Raw genomic sequence first — 25,761 nt, 5'->3', positions numbered from 1 at the left:
CTTGGTCTACGTCATGCTGACCAGTCAGGTAATACAGCTGAACTCCCTTTCTCTGGATCTGCAGCCAAACTGGAGAAATGAAGGTGAATTTTCCACCAAAAGTCTTTGCAATTTCATAACCATGGCCATTCCACTGTAAAAGTAAGAAAAAAAGATAATCAGGAGGTATGGGAAAGATACAAGAATGCTAAACTCATCTAATTCTGCTTTAAATATATTCAAAGACACAGCTTCTATCACCTCTTGGCGAATAGTTTTCCAAAGATTAGCCTTGTTCAGGGAGAGGAGAAAAAAAAATCCTAAATGAGGAGCCTTTTTGTTTAAAGATGGTAACCCCTAGTTCTAGATGCTCCCTCAAGAGGAAACATCCACAGTCAGATCTGTTTGGATTCAGCAAGGCCCCCTCAGTTTTCTAAACTCCAGAGGATATAAACCCAGGCTGTCCAATAATTCCTCATACAACAGCTTGTTCATCGATACAATAGCTATCACTGAAGAGGTAGTGCTGAGGAAACTTGTGGGGCTGAAGATAGATAAGTCCCCTGATCCTGATGGAACACATCCCAGGCTACAGAAAGAAATGGCAGAGGTTATAGTTGAGGCTTTGGTGATAATTTACCAAAATTCTCTGGACTCTGGGCAGGTCCCAGCAGATTGGGAGAAAGCGAATGTCACACCACTGTTCAAAAAAGGATGCAGGCAAAAGGCAGGTAACTATAGGCCAGTTAGTTTAACATCTCTAGTTCAGAAAATGCTTGAAGCTATCATTAAAGAAGAAATAGTGAGGCATCTGGAAAGAAATGGATCCATCAGGCAGACGCAGCATGGATTCAGCAAAGGAAGGTCCTGCTTGACAAACTTACTGGAGTTCTTTGAGGCTATAATGAGTGCAGTGGATAGATTATTTACTTGAATTTCCAGAAGGCATTCGATAAGATGACACATAAAACACTTATACATAAGGATACAGAGCTGGGATAGATATATTAGCATGGATAGAGAATTGGTTAACCAATAGAAAGCAGAGAGTTGGGATACATGAGTGTTACTCTGGTTGGCAATCAGTGGTGAGTGGTGTGCCACAGGGGTCAGTGCTGGGCCCATGACTGTTCACAATAGACACTAACAACCTAGAAGAGGGGACCGAGGGTAGTGTATCTAAGTTTGCTATTGACACTACATTGAGTGGAAAAGCAAATTGTGCAGAGGATACAGTGAGTCTGCAGAGAGATATAGATAGGCTAAGTGAGTGGGTAAGGGTCTGGCAGATGGAGTACAATGTTGGTACATGCAAGGTCATCCACTTCGGAAGGGGAAATGAAAGAGCAGATTATTAGTTAAATGGTAAAAGACCGCAGCACGCTGCTGTGTGTAGGTCTTTGGAGTCCTTGTGCATGAATCGCAAATGGTTGGTTTGTAGGTGCAGCAAGCTATCCCATGAGGCGGCGCGGCACAGCAGCCTTTCAGACTTGGTGTTACTTTAATTTAATTTTCTAATTTAAGTTTGAATACACAACTTTGATTAGGGCACATGGATAACAGAGCGACTATCTACCATCGCCAGATACTACTACAATACAGAGATCGCCCAAAAACAAACCTTCACGAAGATCTGCTGGTCAAATTACGTGACCTCAGCTTGCTGAGGGGAACGGGCCTATAATCCTCAGACTCGCCTGATGCTGGTAGCTGGAGATGGCGACGTCGTAAGTGATGTGCAAGGAAGCGGAAGCGAGACAAGCGGGCAGGGTTCCATGCCAGGCAAAAAGCAAACCCTAGCCAGCTGGCTCTCCCGTCCATTCTGCTCTCCAATGTCCGCTCCCTGGACAATAAATTGGACTACATCCAACTACAATGAAATACTCGGCAGGAGTACAGAGTCTGCTCTGCATACGTTTTTACAGAAACATGGCTCACTGAGGGAATTTCGGACGCCGCCATTCAGCTGGACGGGTTTGCCTTGTTTCGAGAAGACAGGGACGCAGCTCTCTCTGGTAAGACTCATGGCTGTGGTTTGTGTGTTTACATCAACACGGAATGGTGCAAGAACTCCGTGCTGATTTCCAGACACTGCTCATCGTTAGTGGAGTTTGTGGCAGTTCGATGCAGACGATTTTATTTGCCACGGGAATTCACCTCTGTTCTTATATTCGGTGTCTACATTCCCCCCAGCACTAATGCTAAGGAGGTGCTCTGAGAACTGTATGGGGCTATTAGCGAACTGCAGAACGCACACCCTGATGGTCTGTTTATTGTCGCCGGTGATTTTAACCACATGAACCTTAAGTCAGTGCTCCCCAAATTCCATCAGTACATGGACTTTGCAACAAGGTGGGAGAACGTGTTGGACCTGGTTTACACAAACATTCCCGACGTGTACCGGGCAAAGCCCCGCCCCCACCTCGGTTACTCAGACCACATCTGTTATGCCAATCCCAGCATACAGACCGCTCATCAGGCGCTCCAGACCAGTTCAGAAGCAGGTGAAAACCTGGCCAGCAGGAGCTATCTCTGCTCTTCAAGACTGCTTTGAGCACACTGACTGGCACATGTTCAGGGAGGCTGCAACCGATGGCGACTCTACCAACTTAGAGGAGTACTCAGCATCAGTGACTAGCTATATCAGCAAGCGCATTGATGATGTTACTCTGTCCAAGACCATCACTACACGCGCTAACCAGAAGGCATGGATAACCACAGAGGCGCGCGCGCTGCTGAGGATCCGGGACTCTGCCTTCAGAGCAGGCGACAAGGCAGCCCTAACAACAGCGAGGGCCAAACTGTCCCAGGTCTGTAGTCTAGTGTAGTTTTTTTTGTTTTTTTACATAGTTCAGTCTAGTTTTTGTACTGTGTCATGTAACACCATGGTCCTGAAAAACATTGTCTCATTTTTACTATGTACTGTACATAGCAGTTATGGTCGAAATGACAATAAAAGTGACTTGACTTGATTTGACTATCAAGAAGGCAAATGGAAGGTTGCCTTCATTGCTAGAGGAATTGAATTTAAGAGCAGGGAGGTTATGCAGCAACTATACAGGGTACTGGTGAGGACGCATCTGGAGTACTGTGTGCAGTTCTGGTCTCCTTACTTAAGGAAGAATATACTGGCTTTGGAGGCTGTGCAAAGGAGGTTCACCAGGTTGATTCCAGAGATGAAAGGTTAGACTATGAGGAGAGGTTGAGTCGCCTGGGACTGTATTCATTGGAATTCAAAAGAATGAGAGGTGATCTTATAGAAACATATAAAATAAAGAAAGGGATAGATAAGATAGAGGCAGGAAAGTTGTTTCCACTGGTAGGTGAGACTAGAACTAGGGGATAAAGCCTCAAGATTCAGGGGAGTAAATTTGGGATGGAGATAAGGAGGAACTGCTTTTTCCAAAGAGTGGTGAATCTGTAGAATTCTCTGCCCAATGAAGCAGTAGAGGCTTCTTCAGTAAATATATTTTAAGTCAAGGTTGGATAGATTTTTGCACAGTAGGGGAATTAAGGGTTATGAGGAAAAGGCAGGTAGGTGGAGATGAGTTCAAGGTCAGATCAACCATGATCTTATTGAATGGCAGAGAAAGCTTTGAAGGCCAGATGGCCTACTCCTGCTCCTATTTCTGATGTTCAGTCAGTCTGATAAACCTTCTCTGAACTACTCCCAACATATCAACATCCTTACTTTAATGACCAGACCAAAACTGCCCATGTTGTCGTACCAGCACCCTGTAAAAGGGGTCAAAATATACTGAGGAACAAGATCTTGCCAATATCCTGACCACAATTCTGTATTAGTCAGATCCTCACCAAGGCTCCATGGTAAACAGCTTCATTCTCAGGTCCAGTACAGACATTTTGAGCATGTTCTCTGAACAAAGGCTTATCTTGTATTCAAGTAACTGGCTATAATATTTTGATGTACTAGGTCTAGATCTTGGGTACTAGCCTACAAAGTACCCAGATCATCTTTAAGGAGCAGTGTCTCAGAAAGGCAGCATCCAGTATTAAGGACCTCCAGCACCCAGGACATGTCCTTTTCTCAATGTTAACATCAGGTAGAAGATACAGAAGCCTGAAGACAGACAGACATACTTTATTGATCCCGAGGGAAATTGGGTTTCGTTACTGTCGCACCAACCAAGAATAGTGTAGAAATATAGCAATATAAAACCATAAATAATTAAATAATAAGTAGTAAATTATGCCAAGTGGAAATAAGTCCAGGACCAGCCTATTGGCTCAGGGTGTCTGACATTCCGAGGGAGGAGTTGTAAAGTTTGATGGCCACAAGCAGGAATAACTTCCTATGACGCTCAGTGTTGCATCTCGGTGGAATGAGTCTCTGGCTGAATATACTCCTGTGCCTAACCAGTGCATTATGGAATGGATGGGAGACATTGTCCAAGATGGCATGCAACTTGGACAGCATCCTCTTTTCAGACACCACCATCAGAGAGTCCAGTTCCACCCCCACAACATCACTGGCCTTACGAATGAGTTTGTTGATTCTGTTGGTATCTGATACCCTCAGCCTGCTGCCCCAGCACACAACAGTAAACATGATAGCACCACAGACTCGTAGAACTTCCTCAGCATCGTCCGGCAGATGTTAAAGGATGTTGCAAGCGCACGTACTGTGGTCTGCCAGTCAGGTAATCAATAATCCATGACACCAGGGAAGCATCTACCTGCATCACTGTCAGCTTCTCACCCAGCAGAGCAGGGCAGATGGTGTTGAATGCACTGGAGAAGTCAAAAAACATGACCCTCACAATGCTCGCCGGCTTGTCCAGGTGGACGTAGACACGGTTCAGCAGGTAGACGATGGCATCCTCAACTCCTAGTTGGGGCTGGTAGGTGAATTGGAGGCACACACTCAGTGATTCAGGAACAGCTTCTTTCCCTCTGCCATCCAATTCCTAAATGGACATTGAACCCTTGGACACTACCTCACTTTTTTTTTTAAGTATACAGTTATTTCTATTTTTGCACATTTTAAACCTATTCAATATATGTAATTGATTTACTTGTTTATTTATTATTTTATTATTTTTTTCTCGACTAGATTATGTATTGCATTGAACTGCTGCTGCTAAGTTAACAAATTTCACGTCACATGCCGGTGATAATAAACCTGATTCTGATTGGCAGCCAATTTTATCTTATAATTGGATAATGAATCACTGTGGTATCAAATGCCTTGAACAGCAGTAACACCCAATGTTGCACAAAAAACTCCTTGATTACGATCAACTTAATGACAGAGATGTCGGCCATGAAGGAATTAAATCATGGAAAGAAACAGTGAACACAAATGGGTCAAGAATAGTGGAAGTACACAAACCAATGGTCTTTGTTCTTGCCATGTGTTTCAGAATCAGAATCAGGTTTATTATCACCGGCATGTGACGTGAAATTTGTTCCTGAATCGCTGAGTGTGTGCCTTCAGGCTTCTGTACCTCCTACCTAATGGTAACAGTGAGAAAAGGGCATGCCCTGGGTGCTGGAGGTCCTTAATAATGGACGCTGCCTTTCTGAGACACCACTCCCTTGAAGATGTCCTGGGTACTTTGTAGGCTAGTACCCGAGATGGAGCTGACTAAATTTACAGCCCACTGCAGCTTCTGTCGGTCCGGTGCAGTAGCCCCCTCCCCCCCCATAATAGACAATGATGCAGTCTGTCAGAATGCTCTCCATGGTACAAGATATAGAAGTTTTTGAGTGTATTTGTTTACATGCCAAATCTCTTCAATTCCTAATAAAGTACAGTCACTGTCTTGCCTTCTTTATAACTATATCGATATGTTGGGACCAGGTTAGATCCTCAGAGATCTTGACACCCAGGAACTTGAAGCTGCTTACTCTCTCCACTTCTGATCCCTCTATGAGGATTAGTATGTGTTCCTTCATCTTACCCTTCCTAAAGTCCACAATCAGCTCTTTCATCTTACTGACATTGAGTGGCAGGAAGAAATGGAGGTTGCCATTTTGTGAAGCTGCTCTGTATCCTCTATTTTGTGAAATGGTTTTATATCAAAGTGCTTTAAAGTGGGCACAGTGATGCTCCTAAACTAGAGATCATTTCCAAATGAAAAGTCATTTGAGGCGTCCGTTTGTAAGACAGGTTTATCTTACCTGATAACCTGAGCCTAGCAACTGGCTGGTCTGCTCTGATTCAGAACACAGACATTAATTACAAGTTGTTAATTATGAGAAGGGCAATAAAATAATGCTGGCTTGGACCAGAGAAAATGGGAAGCTGACACAGGTGAGCATGAAAGACAGAGCCAATGTGATCGAAAAGCAACATTTGAACTGATAAGGAAAGAGTATAAGAACGAGGGGCTCCAAATGCAAAGCAGTGGAACTCCAACAACTATCTATTGCAAGGAAACCCCTCCCCCATCCTCCCACCTGTGGCTAGAAGAATCAATTGTATGGCCAACAGAAGATACCCGATTTCAGTGTGAAAATTGAAGAAGTGGTCTGAGTGAGTATTGGTACAGAGGGAACAGTAGAATTCATGCTTCAAGTTGGTCCAAGTTGTTGTGCAATGACAATGAAGTGATAATTAATTAGTTGTGTAGTGAATTGTCTAACCTAGATCAGCTGATGATAGTCAACAGAATTTAGCATTCCCCAGTCAGCTCAAAAAGGAAAAATAGAGGCCTGGGACCCTAGTTTCGAGTCAAACCAAATTAAAATGGTAAAAGGAAAGGACAAAAAGATTGGAGAGATTGTGTGCATTGTTATATACAAAGCTTCAGAGTGGAGAGTCAGGGACCTTGGGAGATGCATTGTGGAAAGCAGTGAAAAGAAACAAAAGAAATTACAACCCATTAAAGAAGTTTTTATAATGGGATTAATGCACAAAGATAGAATTGAAGTGAAGAAAGAAAAGCAGAAACTGGAAGAGAAATTGTGTAAGTGTAGGGGAGAGAGGGAGGGAAGAGGGGAGGGGAGGGGAAAAATCAGTGTCAGGATTGATGGACTGTTATGAAAGTCATTCTAAAATCTGCAGCTAAGAAGAAAGGCAATGCTGATCACACCAATTGTCTAAAACAGATAGAGAAAGTCAGAGGAATGACGAGCATTTTGGGCAAGAACTAATCATGGTGGTGACGTATAGTGGGGTGATTTGGTGTATGAGGCAACACTATGTAATACTGAGGATGAATGGGGAAGTGGCCCTCTTCCCCATGGACTTTTCCAAGGGGGAGGCAACCTTCAGCACCTCCTGCCCCAACGGTAACAGAGAGTTCAGGAAACACTAGAGCCGGGGGAACTGGTTGTGACTCGATATTCTACTCCTTTTAATGTGGCCCAATTGTGTGCCAAGTATACCAAAATGTATGCTGGGAGATGATCCTCCAGAACTTTTCCAGTACACTCAGCAACACAGGATAATTCAGTTTACAGTAAACTGTTCTGTGTCTAACTTGCAGAGGAACAAACAAAAGGCCAGGGGACACTGGGTGATTTACAAGAGTCTATAATAGAAGCTGCAGGGACTACTCAAGGTGATTCAGTGGAGATTTTGCCAAGGGTAAAAAGTGGAGCACCCCACTGCATTTGAGACAAGACTGTGGCCCATTTTCTCAACTGTTTATGGTCCTACTTTGAATAGGCGGAATTTGACTCAAGAACAGAATAGTAAGTGGCTGAGGACCCTGGTGTTGCACTGTACTGAGGAGAGCAGAAGAATGGGTGATATGTTTGATCCGACGGATTCCACACACACTGAAACATGGGTTTTCAGAAGGATGATACAAGTATGGGTAAAGGAAGCAAGTGGAAATGGGTTCTAAAATGGCCCCGATGAGAGAACAAGGTCTGCAGTGGCAAAACGAAGGGAGACAGACTGGCCATCAGGGTATGTCACCATTGTGCTCAGCAACGCCACCTAGTAGAGGGGGTGGTTAAGGACCCGGTCAGAATGCCTGCATTCCCCCTGTTATGAATACTGGATATCCATGAAAATGTTTCAATTGAGGACACAAAGGTCATTTTGCCAGGAGCGGGTTGGGAATGGTTAGGACATAACAATATCTCCTTTGCCCCTGGAAGGTCCATCACATTACCAGCAATGAAATGTCTAGAGCTCAGAGAAGTCACCACTGTATCCGGACTTCAGTACATGATGATGGTATCAGGGTGTGCACCGCAAGGTGGGGTGGTGCGAGTAGACCCCTTGTAGAAGTAGGGTGGGAGGCCTCCCTATAAAATTTCTTTGGGATACAGGAGGCTCTAGAAGCACCCTAAACACATCCACATTCAATGCACCAATTTGGGAGTTTTGCAAGAACTGGTATCTACAACTAATTCACCCATATGACCAGTTCAAAAATCTGACAGAAGTTGGACACACACATAGTTTACAGAGAACTGAATAAAGTTCAAGTTTAATTATCATTCAATCATACATGAACACAGCTAAGCAAAACAGTGTTCCTCCAGGACCAATGTGCAAAACACAGTACCAACAGTATACACAGCACAAGGCACATATTCTTGGATTTCTGGATAAACTCTTGGATATATTTCTTGGATTTACGATGTACGGCCATAAGAAAACAAATCTCAGGGTTGTTTATGCTGACATATACATACTTTGATAATAATATATTTTGAATTTTGAACATATAGCACATATAAGATAGCAGTAAATGAGAGATGGGCCTCGTAAATTGATGATGCATGGGTATCGTTGGCAAGAACAAACAGTTCTCAGCAGTTTGCAAATGAACGTACACATGCACATGCACAATTTAGCTAGTTTTCTGTCGAGGACAGGACCGACAGGAGGGGCCAACCCCCAATCCAGCATCATCCATCCTGGACTGCTGCAACAGGCAAACCCGCGGCATGAGGCCTTGTCCTTGCTACAACCAAGGCCACATAGCTTTCCCCACTGTCAGTCTTCCCAATCAACCAGTAAACTGGATTTACAATATTTTACATTACCGTGTCCAACAGAGTCTTGCAATCACAAGAAAAACATCCAAGACAATCACTTGCTGTTAGACTGCACACTGCCTTCACTGACAGACTCCGATGTCTTTCTGCAGCAGGCAGCTAGATGGTCCACACCAAGTCCAGCTCCTATGCTAACAAGCAACTCACTGACAGGGTAGACCTGCAGTACTTGAAGTCCTTAATGTCCAGCATTGTCTTGCATTTGCAAAAGAGACGATTAAAATACAGAAACACCTGTGGTTGGCCTCAAAGAGGCCACTGCATCCGAGCGTGCTGCCATCTTACCCTTTAACTACCTCTAAAGTTGCCATAAATCCAGAGACTATGATTCAGCAGAATACCGTAACCAAAGTGGTTCTCAGTATGGGATATGAGTAATTGATTTTGGTCTGTTCTATTGAAAAAGGAGTGTCAATATAAATTTGCTTTCACTTCAAAAGTACAACAGTATTATCTGACAATTTTGTCACAAGGATTTCATAACTCGCCCTCAATTTTCCATTAAAGGTTAGCAAATGGTCTGAAAATTTTTTCAGCTCCCCAGTGTTTAATTCAATACGTAGATGATCTGCTGTTACAGAGACCCAAGAGGAGCATTATGAGCTCATTCCTCCATTTACAGACTATTACTGTGGACTGATGAACACTCAGATCTTTAGTAATGCTTTTGTAGCCTTTTTCAGCTTCATGCATCTCTACAATTTTTCTCCCAAGGTCCTCTGAAAGTTGATTTGATGAAAGCATGGTGCACATAAACAGATCTTTCTTGAGATGAGTAGGCTCTGTCAGTAACCTGACTTGTGTGTGTTTATTTTAAATAGGGCAGGACACCTCTACAACCCACACCTCCAATCTCATCTCATTGATTAGAAAACCTGACTCCAAATAGCTTTTGCAGAAGGCATTATCCCAGAGATTAACATACTTTTCCCAACAAATACATGTATTATAGGATAATTTTTCTCAATAAATAAATGAACAAGTATATGTTTTTGTGTTATTTATTTAGCTGGGTTCTCTTTATCTAGTTTTAGGACTTGAGTGAAGATCTGGTCACATTTTAGGTCATACTAGACAACGGGGTGACCTGTTGGGGCACCCTTTGAGAGAATCGAAATACAGCTGCCCTGCCCTGCCTTTCTGCTCCACTTGGTATCACTGCTGAGGCTGGCCGTGCGCATGTGTCGTGGTGTCACGTCTGGTTTCCATGATGGCAGATCGGCTCTTGGGTGAAAGCGGGACTGTTGATTTTGGCGAATGAGCAATTTTATACGAATATATAACCCTGAACTTTGCCTGCATTCTGTAAGTTAGTGCATTTTAAGTTGATTTAGCCAAAAAAAAGACAATAGACAGTAGGTGCAGGAGTAGGCCATTTAGCCCTTCTAGCCAACACCGCCATTCACTGTGATCATGGCTGATCATACACAATCAGTACCCCGTTCCTGCCTTCTCCCCATATCCCTTGACCCCGCTATCTATAAGAGCTCTATCTAACTCTCTCTTGAATGCATCCAGAGTCTTGGCCTCCACTGCCTTCTGGGGCAGAGCATTCCACATATCCACCACTCTCTGGGTGAAAAAGTTTTTCTGCATCTCTGTTCTAAATGGCCTACCCCTTATTCTTAAACTGTGGCCTCTAGTTCTGGACTCACCCATCAGCGGGAACATGCTTCCTGCCTCTAGCGTGTCCAATCCCTTAATAATCTTATATATTTCAATCAGATCCCCGCTCATCCTTCTAAATTCCAGTGTATACAAGCCCAGTCGCTCCAATCTTTCAACATATGACAGTCCCGCCATTCTGGGAATTAACCTTGTGAACCGACGCTGCACTCCCTCAATAGCAAGAATGTTCTTCCTCAAATTTGGAGAACAAAACTGCACACAATACTCTAGGTGGGGTCTCACCAGGGCCCTGTACAGCTGCAGAAGGACCTCTTTACTCCTATACTCAATTCCTCTTGTTATAAAGGCCAGCATGCCATTAGCTTTCTTCACTGCCTGCTGTACCTGCATGCTTGCTTTCATTGACTGATGTACAAGAACACCTTGATCTCATTGTACTTCCCCTTTTCCTAACTTGACTCCATTTAGATAGTAATCTGCCTTCCTGTTCTTGCCACCAAAGTGGATAACCTCACATTTATCCACATTAAACTGCATCTGCCATACATTTGCCCACTCACCCAACCTGTCCAAGTCATCCTACATTCTCATAACATCCTCCTGACATTTCACACTGCCACCCAGCTTTGTGTCATCAGCAAATTTGCTAATGTTACTTTTAATCCCTTCATCTAAATCATTAATGTATATTGTAAACAGCTGCGGTCCCAGCACCAAACCTTGCGGTACCCCACTGGTCACAGCCTGCCATTCCGAAAGGGACCCATTAATTGCTACTCTTTGTTTCCTGTCAGCCAGCCAATTTTCAATCCATGTCAGTACTCTGCCCCCAATACCAAATGCCCCAATTTTGCCCACTAATCTCCTATGTGGGACTTTATCAAAAGCTTTCTGGAAGTCCAGGTACACTACATCCACTGGCTCTCCCTTGTCCATTTTCATAGTTACATCCTCAAAAAACTCCAGATTAGTCAAGCATGATTTTCCCTTTGTAAATCCATGCTGACTCAGACTGATCCTTCTACTGCTATCCAAATGTGTCGTAATTTCCTCTTTTATTATTGACTCCAGCATCTTTCCCACCACTGACGTCAGGCTAACCGGTCTATAATTCCCTGTTTTCTCTCTCCCTCCTTTCTTGAAAAGCTTTTACTATCCTTCTTTATATCCTTGGCTAGTTTACCTTCGTACCTTATTTTTTCTTGGCGTATTGCCTTTTTTGTTATCTTCTGTTGCTCTTTAAAAGCTTCCCAGTCCTCTGGTTTCCCGCTCATCTTTGCTATGTTATACTTCTCTTTTATTTTTATACTGCCCTTTATTTCCCTCGTCAGCCACGGCCGCCCCTTACTCCCCTTAGGATCTTTCTTCCTCTTTGGAATGAACCGATCCTGCACCTTCTGCATTATTCCCAGAAATACCTGCCATTGTTGTTCCACTGTCTTCCCTGCTATGGTATTGTTCCACTGAACTTTGTAAAGTTCAAAAAGTGCCCTGTAATGCACCGTTTGCGCTAATAGGAGGTCACAAACCGACAGAGCATGAGTCTTTTAGTAGTATATAGATTTATGCAGAAATAGAAAAAATTCTACAGGGTTCACAAACTTCCTAGCACCACTATACTTAAAGAATTACTGCAACTGTTACAGGAGATGGGTTTGAGGGTTAACCCTAAAAAGGCTCAAATCATGAGGCACTTGGAAGTGGTCATAACCCCTGGGAGATGAGAGACTGATAAACAGAGTGTGGATGGCATGGCAAAACCTTTTCCTGCTGATGCAAGGGAATTGAGATCATTTCTCAGTTTAGTGGCATATTATAGAGACCACACAGGTGGCTTTGCTACCAAAGCTTATGGAAATTGATACCAGAACACACTAAGATAGTATCAAATCTTATAACTAGCCTTGCAGGAGCATCTGCTCTTAAGACTCCAAATCCTTTCCAGCCATTCTCTTTGGAGTACGTGGCCACCACAATATCAGCTTTGTTACTCCATGGTCAACTGGAGCCAATGTTGTATGCGTCTCAAATGCTCACTGCAGTAAAGCAAAGATATATAATGTGAATGTCATCTATTAGCAGTGTATTTCACTTACATTGTGGGTTTTAATCCACTAACCAATTTAACAGAGATAACTCCAATTCAGCTTGGTCGTATCAAGGATGGAACAGTCAGTCAACTCAACTAGTCCAATAGACATTGTTAATGCACGGTCCTAATGTCACAGTTACAAGAGTTAACAGTACAACTCAGCTCATAGACAATTTAACCTATTGGAGTGAACCTCATGAGTGTCAGGTGACAGTAGTACATGGACGAAGTTCATTCCCATCTTAAAATCAGGAAAGGCAACTAAAATCATGCAATTGGAAAGTTCCTATTTAAGGGTCTTTGCTGACAGATCAGCATCATTTCATGATGGAGAGAGGCTTACAATATGTGGTATATATGTGGCAGATGAGGAAAGAGTAAAGATCAGAGTTACCTAAAACAATGAGTGCCACAAGTGGCAGAGTTTGCTGCTATAGCTCTAGTTGTCAGCCACCCAGACAGGTATCCTTCAGGAGCAATCATACACCCAGATATGTTTGAAATAGTTTCAATATTTACCGTTTGAGGTTACATTCAGCAGATGGTAAACCTTTATCATCACCACCCTTGTTGAAGTATATTTTGAGAATGGCCAGAAGAAACATTGATGGGAGTGAAGATGAAGGCTCACGTAAAGACATCCCCAGAAAGGAACAGGAAGACGGATGAGTTAGCTAAACTAGGAGCAAAGTGTAGGGTGAAATAGAATCCAGATGTAAAGAGAGTGATGTCACAGAAACCAACAAACAGTATACCTATAGACTTAGTCAAGGTACAGCAACAGGATCCGGAGTTAGCAAAGGTACAGAGAGGTGAGAATTCTGAAGAGTATGGGAAACATCCAGGAATACAGGTACAGAATAGAATTGCATTTAATAATGCTAGATTTGTGGTGGCATAAGGTAAAAGAAACCAGATGATGTATTGGTAACATGACATTTTGGGGCATCCAAGAGCAGACAGAACTATGGAACAGTTGAAGAATCTGTGTCGGTGACTGAAAATGCGAGGAGATGTAGAATATTATTGTAAGCATTTTTTGATTTGTGCCCATTATAACTCTGATAACTTGGCTAGAATCGTAGTTTTAAGACACAGGTTAACTTACAGATTGATTTTGTTTCACACCTTTACCTCCATCCCCTGAAGGACTGAAATAAATCCTGGCAATGATAACCAAGTGCACGGAGGCTTCCCAACCAGAAATAACACTGCTAAGGTTACAGCCAGGATGTTGTTTGAGAGAGTTTTTAACCCATTGAGAAATCGCCAAGGACTCTAGAATCAGTTCAAGATCCCACCTCACCACACTGATGAAGCTGCTCTGGGTGAAACAGAGGTTCCACAATGCAGTGGAAATGTTGAACACATGAAAAGGACAAGGGTAGCTAAAATGGCTAAAAAGCACAGGACCATGTAGGTGACTGTCTTACCGATGTCACCACCCCAGCTTCTTCCACTGGACTTGCACCTTTTAAGTTGATGGTGGGAGAGAAATGAGGGGTCAGAATTCCTGGTTGGGCTAGATTTATCAGGGCTTGAGTATGAAGGTATTGTAAAGGACAAATGGATACAACAATTAATGACACTATTAAGGAAGGCTATGATGTCACAGAACATAATTTTGTGTGGGAGGAGGGATTTGGGGGTCGATGTGTCTGTTCTGTTTTTTGGGTTTTTTTGCGAAGAGGTGGGATCAGGGGGTTGATGATCGTGCTATCTTTCTTGGTTTCATGTGTAATGCCCTGGTTCACATCTTTACTGTTATACTGTCGACATTTCATTTAGAAGCTCTGTCAGAGCTGCTGTCCTGCTTTTAGCCTGTTTGGCTTATTGTTGGAAGATAAAGGATGATGTGGAATGTGTGCCATCCAATTACCGGGAAGTCTCTCTGGTGAGGAACAATAAGGTTGGGCTTGGGTTTTTGTTCATCAGGAGATGAAGAGAGAAGACGCTGGGAAGAACCGGTCGTAGCATACGATCCGGTGGGAGACCCGTTTGTTCGAGATGGATTGCAAACGATGTTCAGAAGGTGGTGTGTGCTTTCACATTGACCGAGTGTCTAGCGTGTGAGTGACAGAGAGGTTCAAGATGAGCTCCAACTTGCGCACATTTGACTGTTTAATTAGAACGGGCCCTTTTTGTTATTCTTTACTAACCCTTTAGTTAAGATTCATAAATATAATCCCTTTAATCGTATACAGTGTACTGTCTGTTATTTTGTGGCACTAATTTGTAACAGGGTAACAAATTACACAGCATCCACACAAACTGGGGTTTGGGGTGGGACAGGCCGTCTCAATCTCACAGGTTTGGCAGGACTTGAGAGTGTCTTCCCTAGACTTATGCAGACAAAGAGACCAGGGTGTTTCACGTAGCTATCCAGAGAATTTCAGAGTAGTATACTTTGATAATAAATGAACGTTTGAACCTTAATATGGGATGGAAGAAACTGCAGAGTAAAGCTTGTTTTGACAAGCAAACAAAACCTAGGGTGTTGGAAATAAAACAAAAGGTTACAACCTCAGTACATCAGCCAGGTTCTTTTACATCTCCGAGATGTAAAGGGCCTTTTGATGCCATTGACAGAGTTAGCCCATCAGTCTACAAAATCCAGCTAGACTGGTATCATATTAACCAACTTAAAACCCTTGTTGAAACTCAATTTCCTCTAGTGGCTGAGGACCATAAATCACATTGTTTATGGGATGACCTGGATGGAGATGATGACCTCTCAGATTCACTCTTGGACAATCGATGATGATGAGGATGAAGGAGCAGCTGCCCTGAGTTCAGCAACCTCTTCCAGGTTCCACCGGAGGTCAAGAATAATTCACTTCATACTCATCATCAAGAAGGGAGGGTGAAGACAAGGCAATCCCTGCAATCACCAATTCACCAAAGCCGAGGTAGAGACATCGGAAGAGAGAAACAGATAGGAAAGTGCGTTCATTACCAGATCTTCTGGAATTAAAGTGAGATGGAAGAGTTCAATTTAGAGGAAGCATCAGATGATTAGAATAAGTACAGAAGGTGCTCTTGATGTTTTGTTTTCTCGGTATTTGGAAATGATTGGTGTTTGAATACTACTGATGAGCAGCCTCATAGTGGTCAAAGGTTTTGCTGAAAGTTACATGTTCTACAATAAGTACATTATTGGCCAATTATGGACAGGTGCAAAGTATGAAGATTAGGTAGGCTGCAGATGGAGATTCATGGAGTAGTCTATATAGTTGCCATGGTAATAGTAGACTGTATGGGTGAGGAAGGTGAAATGGTTGTACAAACTTATGAAGAACTGAGATGAGATACTGTAAAGGAAATAAGACCAATGTCTGTTGATAATCGTAGTCAAGTAGTGGTGATCTGGGGAAAAGATGGGAGTACTACAATAATGATGGGAAATCTTTTTTTTTTTCCGGTCCTGCTTCAGTAAAAAAGGGCTTATAACTCAAGTACACCTTCATTGCGAATGTAGTGGACACAAATCAGAAATGAGATCCAGGATTAGCATGTGCCTCTGGCAACTCAATCCCAGTTGCTCTCAAGCATCAGAATTTCCCATTACACCTGTCAACACCAACTGATCCTACAACCACTGCAGTGCCAGCTCTTACTTGTCCTTTGTTATGATGAGGTTCAGACAGATACAAGGAGTAGGACTGGCATTCGATGAAAAAGAACAAATTAATCTAGACATGTGCAAGTGTTCTACAACTTAACAGCAGTCCAAATTCCTAGCTGGTGTGGAATAAGCCACCAGGAGCTTTTCCAACATTTATAAATTGAATAATTTACTCATTCAGAATTTCAGAATCAGGTTTAACATCAATTGCATATGTGGTGAAATCTGTTAACTTTGCAACAGCAGTACAATGCAATACATAATAACAGAGGAAAAAACCTGTAAATTACTAGAAGTGTTTGTGTGTGTGTGTATATATATATATATATAGTGTATATTAGTGTGTGTGTGTGTGTGTGTGTGTGTGTATATATATATATATATATATATATAAAAATAGAAATAAAAAAGTAGTGAGGTAGTTGAATAAACTCTTCACAGGCTTCCAGCAGGGTGCAGGTATCGATAATAACTGATATTTCAATCACAAGCTCTGCCACTTCATCAGTGATGATGCCTGGACATAGCTAGTCTGGTGGTATTTATACCCCTGTAGTCCATCCCTCCTGATTGGTTAGTCCTCATCCAATCAGGTTTCCGCTCTCCCACCTTTTTTTACAATCGATTTCCAGGTCTTACTTAGAGTGAGACCTTTTCTTGGTTAAAATTCTTTTCCTGTTTTATTTCAATGGTTTCCTTTACCAGACAGTCCCAAAAGCCAATGGCGCAGCACAGTAATTTTGTGTCACAGTCAATCCTACGACCATTGTGAATACAATGTTCTGCTACCGCAGATTTCTCTGGGTAACCCAATCGGATACACCTCCTGTGCTCCTTGACGCGGGTTTTCACTGTGTGTCCCATCTGGTCGATACATGCTGCTCCACCTTCGACAATATGCAGCCAACCTGAGTCCAAGGTCATCTCTGACCTGCATAAGCTGTGCTTTGAGCTTCCTTATGGGTTTGTGGATGGTATTATTCCAGTATTTCTTCAAGACTCTGGTAATTGTTCCAGGAACTGTGGAAATATAGGGAAGACATTCAGCAGCCTCCTCTTTGTTAGGTTTCCCAGTTTTTCCATTGGCCCTTCTAAGGGCCCGATTGATTTCCCTTACTTTGCAGCCATTCTGTAAAAATGTTGTACGTGATAGTCTTATTTCCTCGGAGTGACTCTCTAGGTCCAAAATAAGTTTTCACACAGTTAATTGAAGTAGAAAGAACCGCTCTACATTGAGGTGTGTGATGGTGGCTGTTATTGTTGATGTACAAGTCCGTGTCAGTGGGTTTCCAATAGATGCCATGTCCAAGGCCACCATTCAGTTTCCGTTGTGTTAGAATGTTTAGGAACTCCATTGTAAATTGAATGTTTATCAAGGAGGAGTTTGGATTTCACTGACTAATCCACCTAGTTATTAGGTAATCATTTCTGGATTGCTCTCTGTGCCACATGCCAGTGAGGGTAGAAACAGGATAATCTGGCAGATTAATGAGTGGCTGAGAAGCTAGGGCAGGGAACAGGGCTTCAGGTTCTTGGATCTTTGGGATCTCTTCTGGGGGAGGTATGACCTGTTCAATAGTGACGATTTGAACCTGAACCTGAGGAGGTCCAATATTCTCACGGGCAGGTTTGTTAGAGCTGTTGGGGAGGGTTTAAACTAATTTGGCAGGGAGCTGGGGACCAGAGTGAAAGGACTCACTAGGACAGATGGTAAAAAAGAAAAGATAGCTTGCAGTCAGACAGTCAGGAAGGGCAGTCAAATGATAGGACAAAATTGCAGCCAGCAGGGTGCCTATCAGTGCATTAGAGATCCAGAATCAAGAAGGGTAGCAAATACAGAACTCAAAGTATTATATCTCAATGCACGGAGTATGTGAAATAAGGTGAATGAACTTGTTGCCCTGTTACAGATTGTCGGGTATGATGTGGCCATCATTGAATTGTAGCTGAAGGATAGTTGTAATTGGGAGCTGAATGTCCAAGGTTACACATTGTACTGGAGGGAGAAGAAGGTAGGCAGAGGGGGAGGTGTGGCTCTGCTGGTAAAGAATGGCATCAAATCAGTAGAAAGATGTGACATATGATTGGAAGATGTTGAATCCTTCTGGGTTGAGTTAAGAAACTGCAAGGGTAAAAGGACACTGATGACGGTTATATACAGGCCTCCCTACAGCAGCTGGGATGTGGACCACAGATTACAACAGGAAATAGATAAAGTGTGTCAAAAGGGCAATGTTATGATAGTCATGGGAGATTTCAACATGCAAATAGATTTGGAAAATCAGGTTGGTAATGGATCTCAAGAGCATGAGTTTGTCGAATGCCTATGACATGGCTTTTTAAGAGCAGTTTGTCGTTGAGCCTACTAGGGGATCAGCTATACTGGATTGGGTGTTATGTATGGTCAGTATGGTTTCCTTAAGGTAATGAACCAGAGGTGATTGGGGAGCTTAAGGTAAAAGAGAGTACAATATGACTGAGTTCAGCTTGAAATCTGATAGGGAGGAAGTCTGACATAACAGTATTTCAGTGGAGTAAAGGAAATTACAGTGGTATGAGGGGGCAGTTGGCCAAAGTATTCAAATGGCAAAATAGAACAACCATGGCTGACAAGTCAAAGCTAATGTAAAAACAAAAGAGGGCATATAACAATGCAAAAATAAGTGGGAAGATAGATGATTGGGAACCTTGTAAAAACCTAGACAGTAGCTCAGAGGATCATTAGGAGAGCAAAGCTGAAATTTAAAAGCAAGCTAGCAAACAATATCAAAGTGCATAATAAAAGCTTTTGTGTAAAAATAAAAGAGAGATGAGAGTAGATATAGGAATGCTAGAAAATGAGGCCAGAGAAATAATAACAGGGGACAAGGAGATGGCACATGAACTAAATGAGTATTTTGCATCAGTCTTCACTGTGGAAGACACTAGCAGTGCACCAGATGCTGAATGGTGCAACAGGAGAGAAGTGGGTGCAGTTACTGTTACAAGGGAGAAGGTGCTCAAAAAGCTGAAAGACCTAAAAGTACGTAAGTCACCCGGACCAGATGAACTGCATCATAGAAACAGGTAGCAGTAGATTAGTAATAATCTTTCAAAAATCACTGGACTCTGACATGTTGCCAGAGGACTGGAAATTGCAAATGTCACTCCACTCTTTAAGAAGAGGAAGACAGCAGAAAGGAAATTATATGCCAGTTAGCTTTACCTCAGTGGTTGGAAAAATGTTAGTCAATTGTTAAGGATGAGGTCATGAAGTGACACAGGACAGGATAGGACAAAGTCAGCATGGTTTCCTTAAGGGAAAATCTTGCCTGACAAACCTGTTGGAATTCTTTGAGCAGAGATAAAGCGGAAGTTATATATTTGGACTGCTAGAAGGCCTTTGACAAGGTGCCACACATGAGTCTGCTTACCAAGTTAAGTGCCCATGGTATTCCAGGAAAGTTACTAACATGGTTAGAACACTGGCTGATTGGTGGGAGGCAGCCAGCAGGAATAAAAGGATCCTTTTCTTGTTGGCCGAAAGTGACTAGTGGCGTTCTGCAGGGGCCAGTGTTGGGACCACTTATTTTCACACTGTATATTAATGATCCAGATGATGGAATAGATGGCTTTGTTACCAAGTTTGCAGATAATACAAAGATTGGTGAAGGGGCAGGTAGTGTTGAGGAAATAGGTAGGCTGCAGAAGGCTTGAGACAGACTGGGAGAATGGGCAAGAAAATAGTAAATGAAATACAATGTTGGAAAATGCATGGTCATGCACTTTGGTAGAAGAAATAGACGTGCAAACTATTTTCTAAACAGAAGGAAGGCAAATGCAACGTTGCATTCATTTCAAAAGGTCTAGAATACAAGAGCAGGGATGTGATGCTGAGGCTTTATAAGGCACTGGTAAGGCCTCAGCTTGAGTATTGTCAACAGTTTTGGGCTCCTCATCTAAGAAGTGTTGTGCTGGAACTGGAGATGATTCTGAGAATGAAAGGATCATCATACGAGGAACATGTGATAGCTCGGGACTCGCTGGAAATTAGAAGGATGAAGGGGGATCTCATTGAAACCTTCTGAATGTTGAAAGACCTAGACAGAGTAGATGTGGAAAGGATCTTTCCCATTGTAGGTGAGTCTAGGACAAGAGAGCACAAACTCAGGATAGAGGGGCATCCATTTAAAACAGAGATGTGGAGAAATTTCTTTAGCCAGAGGGTGGTGAATAGATGGATCTTATTCCCACAGGCAGCTGTGGAGGCCAGGTCGTTGAGTACATTTCAGGCAGAGCTTGACAGTTTCTTGATTGGACACAGCATCAAAGGTTGCGGGGAGAAGTGCGGGGAGTGTGGCTGAAGAGGGGAAAAAAAGATCAGCCATGATTAAATGGCAGAACAGACTCGACAGGCCTAGAATGGCCTAATTCTGCTCCTATATTTTGTGGTCTTATGATATTAAATGGCAAGCATCTACAAAGTAAGTGATTTTGGCTTCTTATCATCAAAAGGGAGAATACCGGATTTCTCCAAAGGAATTTGTGGGTTTGTTCCTCATGATAACAGTTCTCTATCTATTTTGCCCATCAATAACAGGACAATCCTGAAATTTGCTTTGGTGAGTGATACTTATTACAGTACATTGCTACTTCAAACAGCATTACAAGGGATCTTTGATTTGCAGTTAGATTAACTCAAATGTTGAAGTTTCCGATGTTTGAAGTGACTCAGTTTTGGCTGATCAAGTTTTGCCCAAACCATTGTAAAACCACCTATTCAACTGAATGTCTATATCAACAACACTGTGGAGGGTTTACATAGATATGTACTTACTGATCTTCCACCTATCCCTCATTTCTCTGCACAGAAAGATAGTTACTAAATATATGGAATATATGGGATGAGTTATCCAACACTATTAAAGATCATGCGGATTTAGCTAATGACGTTTTGCAGAATCCACTCTTTTGGAGTAATGTTTGGAACCAGGGTCTTAATGTTAATGTACATCCTTGGATTTGTATTTCACGTTATTGTTGTTCTGCTCCTTCTTCTAATGATTATCCAATGCAATGTATTTTCCCAAGTGTTTTCCAATAGCAACTTAAAACAACTTAGTTTACATGCTAAATGCCATTCTAAGTCACTTTTTGGTGATTTTATCATTATGATGTTGTCTTACGTTGAGTACAATGTACCTATACCTCATTACATTTATTTGTTAGTATATACCAAGCATTTAATATGAAAATAGGTACATTTTATGTTTCTTTTATATCCTTTTATACCGATTATCTTTAAATATGCCAGTGTTTTGATACTTATGGTTTACATTCAATAACATTTTGTTGGCGTCTTTCTCAGTATTACCTGACGTAGTCATGAACGCTGGTGTTCCTTTTATACTGTACTCACTCACACACATATAACTATAGTCTGATCCCCAGATTTTCAGTTGATCAAAGGGGGGAGGGAGAGGGATATTGGCCATGAACGAACTGAAGTATGAAGAAAACATCAAACTTGAATGAGTCATGGAAAAAGACAAACCAATTGTTCTTGCCATGTGCTCGATGGAATGGAGACTGTCATTTTGTGAAGCTGCTCTGTAACCTCCATTTTGTGAGCTGTTTTTGTTCAGGAATAGTTCTATCAAAGTGGTTTAAAGTGGACACAGTGACGTTCCTGATAATCTGATGAACAAGAGATCAGTTCCAAAAAAGAAGTTTGTTGGTGCGCTACAGCATGCAGGTTTATGAATTGGGGAGTCTGTGTCTGACTGGAGGAACCTGAGTCTAGTAACTGGCTGGTCTGCTCTGATTCAGAACAAAGAGATATTCATTATAAGTTGTTACTTATGAGAAGGGCAATAAAATAATGCTGGCTTGGAGCAGAGCCACTGGGAAACGGACACATGTTAGTCACAAACAAGAGAAAATCTGCAGATGCTGGGAATCCAAGCAACACACACAAAATGCTGGATCCAGGCAACATCGATGGTAAAGAGCAAACATTTGATGTTTGGGGCCAAAACCCTTCAGCAGGATTGGAGAAAAAAAAACTGAAAAGTAGATTAAAAAGTGGGGGGGGGGGGGGGGGGGGAGGGGAAAGAGGTGATAGGCGAAACCTGAAGTAAAGTTCTGGGAAGTTGGTGAAAGAGACGCAGGGATGGAGAAGGGGGGAGTCTGATAGGAGAGAACAGAAGTCCATGGAAGAAAGAAAAAGGGGGAGGAGCACTAGAGAGAGGCGATGGGCGGGTCAGGAGCTAAGGTAAGAGAGCCAGCTTGTGCAGGCAACCACATATACAGTGAGGTCCCCCAATGAATAATAGTATCATCCCATTCAGGTACTCACAGGCGTGACGTATCCCAGAACGTCACCTTGGAAGTGTTTCTCTCTCATTTTTGTAGCGCAGTAACTCTTCTGCTCCCTGACAATATCTTTCGCCTTTGGGTCAGTGACAACAAGGCCTCGATCCTGAACTAAGTGTTTCGATGGTCCTGCCTAATAAAAGCAAACACTGATGTTTATAACAGGCTCCAAACATGTTAAACTTACTAATCACAAGCGCTTCTGAAGCCAGGGTGTCTGAGCACTGAACTTACTGTAATGCACCATTTTTCAGCAGGCTCCTGAGTCAATTGAGAAAGAACCAAAGTACCATAAGGTCAAGGAGTCTTTAACATCTACCCGACGGATTAAATAGCCTCTAATTTGAATGTCTCATCCTCATGATGACAGCTTTACCTCAGTGATCTTATATCCAATTGTGGAAATTTGAAATATAAGGAGAAAATGTTGGAAGCATTGAGAATGTCAGATAAAATGTCTGCAGGGGGAGAAACAAAGTTAAAGACAGTGACTTTACCCAGTTGTGGTGTTAACTTTACTTCTCTACTTGCAGAGATGCTGCCTGATCCACTGAGCAGCTCTCCTCAGTCAGGGCCATAGAGTTGGCGAGAATGTCCACAAGAAAGAGAACCTCGGGGTTGCTGATGGTTGAATGGGTACTTTAAAAATAAAGTTTATTTTGCACTTTGGCCCTACCCCAGATCCTTGACCTCAGAGGGCTAACCTGAGCTCCTTGACGCCGGATTCTTCACCATCACCCTAGACCAGTGGTTCCCAACGTACGCCCCACAGGGGGGTAATTTGATTTTTAAGGGGGGCAATTCGAGAATGAGTTATTAACAGTGAATTTTTTCTAGTAAGTCTGTGTGAGTATGAGTGTGTGTGCGAGTTAATACTTATGTGTATATACAGTATGCATACATAAAAATACTTGTATGTACATGTATAATTGCGTATGTACTGTATATATAGTGTATCACCATCATTACAACCATCAAATGGCTTTCATAATTAAATTAATGAATTGACTGATGTAGGAAGGAACGAATGAACAAGTCCAAACGCGTAAGAAACTCGTACGCGGTCGCGCCAATGCTGCTTTTTGCAGTAGCTTTCGGTTCTTGGTGGTGTGAAGGTGTGTACATTGCGTCATCTCTTTTAAACAGTGTATCTGTCTTTGTATGCTGTAGAAACGAATCGGCATTGTTTTATTTATTTATTATTATTATTTTAATATCACAATGTTCTTTTTTTTACAATTTCTTAGTAATTTCTTCCTCAGAACTTTAACAGTCCTTTGGTTCTTTTATTTTTCTCTTTCATGAATGCCATGTTCTTTGGAAGCTTGTTTAAACCAAGTTAATGGTCTTTTAGGCTTCCTCCAGGTGAATAGGAGTTCACTTTTTGAATAATAAGAATTATATATCACCACAGGGGGCATCAGGATTTTAGAGGTGATTAGGTGGGGCATGGCCAAAAAAAGGTTGAGAACCACTGCCCTAGACCCTTGACCCCACTCCCGAACCGGAGCCCAGCCCCTTGCCCCGGGATCGGTCCCGCCCCAGACCCTGGTCGGCCATCATCGTTCCCCAAGCCGCCACCCCCCGGCTATGTCGAGCTCACCTCCTCCTCGGAGCTCCGGACTCCCGCTTTCTTCGCGTCTTTCTTGGAGAGGGTGGCGCCGGTCAGCAGGAAAGGCAGCATCGCCAGCCAGCAACACCACTTCATCGTGTCCCAGCCGGCCGCGGCGTCCCGATTAAAGGGCAGGGGGTTAAAGGGAGCGTTTTAGCCGATTCCGCGCGGCCTGGCGGGAGACCAGTGAGCTGATTGGAGGTACAGCCTGCCGGGTGATGCGTTCTGAATGTTTGGAAGAGCTATCAATCAGGAAGTGGAAGGGGCGGTACCAGAGCATGTGATCCAATCACAAACGAGAAAATCTGCAGATGCAACACAGGAAATGCAGGAGGAACTCTGCGGGTCAGGCAGCATCTGTGGGAAAGAGTCTCGGGCGGAAACGTCGACTGTATGCTGAGCTCCTCCAGCATTTTGCGTGTTGTTAGGAGGGCTGTTAGACAAATTACGAAGGCACAGAGCTCCTTTGTGTAGTTTGTTTTCAGTAGGTGGGGGTCTGTGAAGAGCTTTGTTATTATGGAGCTGAGAATGAAAACTGTCCAGTTTGTGCAGCCACTGAGCAATTCTCAATCTGAAGAGAAAACTGCTTTGACTTCTTCAAAGATGAAGATGGAGAAGCTGTCTGCAGTGGTGGTACCCAGTGGACATTAATGGGAATATAGAAACCTGCAGATGCTGGAAATCCTGAAATACATACTGAATAGGTTGGGCAGCATCTGTGGAGAGAGAAATAGTCCAGGTTTTGAAGTCCCACCCTCAATTTCATGGTTAAAAGTTGAATTCTGGTTTATTATATGCACACACATATGCATGTGCAATGGAAATTTTATTACATCAGCACCACAGGAATTTCCTACAATAAGTAGTAGATATGGCCCAAGTCCATCACAGGTAAAGCCCTCCCCACCAATGAGCACATCAGCACTGAGAATTATCATAGGAAAGCAACATCCATCGCAGACATCCCACCTCTCCCGGAAGTTCTGGGAGTCTCCCGCATATTCATAGCAGCTCCCTGACACCCAAAAATTATATACAATACCCTGGAACTCAATTTTTTTGAGAGCGAGCAAGTGAGAGAGAGAAAGACAGAGAGCGCGACATGGCAGTGTTCCAAAAAAACGTGCTTCACCCCAGACTACACTAAAGTGTACCCCTGCCTAATAGGGGTCAAAAATAATGACAGTGTTGCTCGCTGCACTGTTTGCAACAGTGACTTTTCTATTGCCCACGGTGGGTTAAATCACTGTTGAGGTGAGTTTAACAGGTGTCATTCGTTCATTAGTAGAGCTAACATTATTTAAACTAGCTGGCTAGCTGCTGAAGAGCTACTCTGTTGCAGACATCCCACCTCTCCCGGGAGTCTCCCGCAAATTGATGGTGCAACCTCCCTGAAATGAGTGTTTGCAGGGTGGGATGTATGCCATTGTCAAAGACCCCCACCATCTGGGACATGCACTCTTCTCGCTGCTGCCATCAGGGAGA

General features: G+C 42.8%; 1 protein-coding gene across 1 annotated transcript in view; it reads right to left on the bottom strand.

Moving 5' to 3' along the window:
* Window positions 1-24,517, bottom strand: part of chid1 (chitinase domain containing 1) — a 143,349-nt gene extending 118,832 nt beyond the window's left edge. The window contains exons 1-3 of the mRNA XM_073049109.1: window positions 24,268-24,517; window positions 22,648-22,797; window positions 1-133 (exon numbers count right to left, since the gene is read on the bottom strand). Coding sequence (XP_072905210.1) covers window positions 1-133; window positions 22,648-22,797; window positions 24,268-24,372 — 388 coding nt within the window. The 5' untranslated portion in view covers window positions 24,373-24,517. The remainder of the gene's footprint in view (window positions 134-22,647; window positions 22,798-24,267) is intronic.
* Between the last annotated feature and the right edge of the window lie 1,244 nt (window positions 24,518-25,761).

The sequence above is a fragment of the Hemitrygon akajei genome, chromosome 6, assembly GCF_048418815.1.
Source record: "Hemitrygon akajei chromosome 6, sHemAka1.3, whole genome shotgun sequence".
NCBI classification, from domain to species: domain Eukaryota; kingdom Metazoa; phylum Chordata; class Chondrichthyes; order Myliobatiformes; family Dasyatidae; genus Hemitrygon; species Hemitrygon akajei.
The sequence above is the reverse complement of the archived record's forward strand: the minus strand, read 5'-3'. Positions and strand labels throughout refer to the sequence as shown.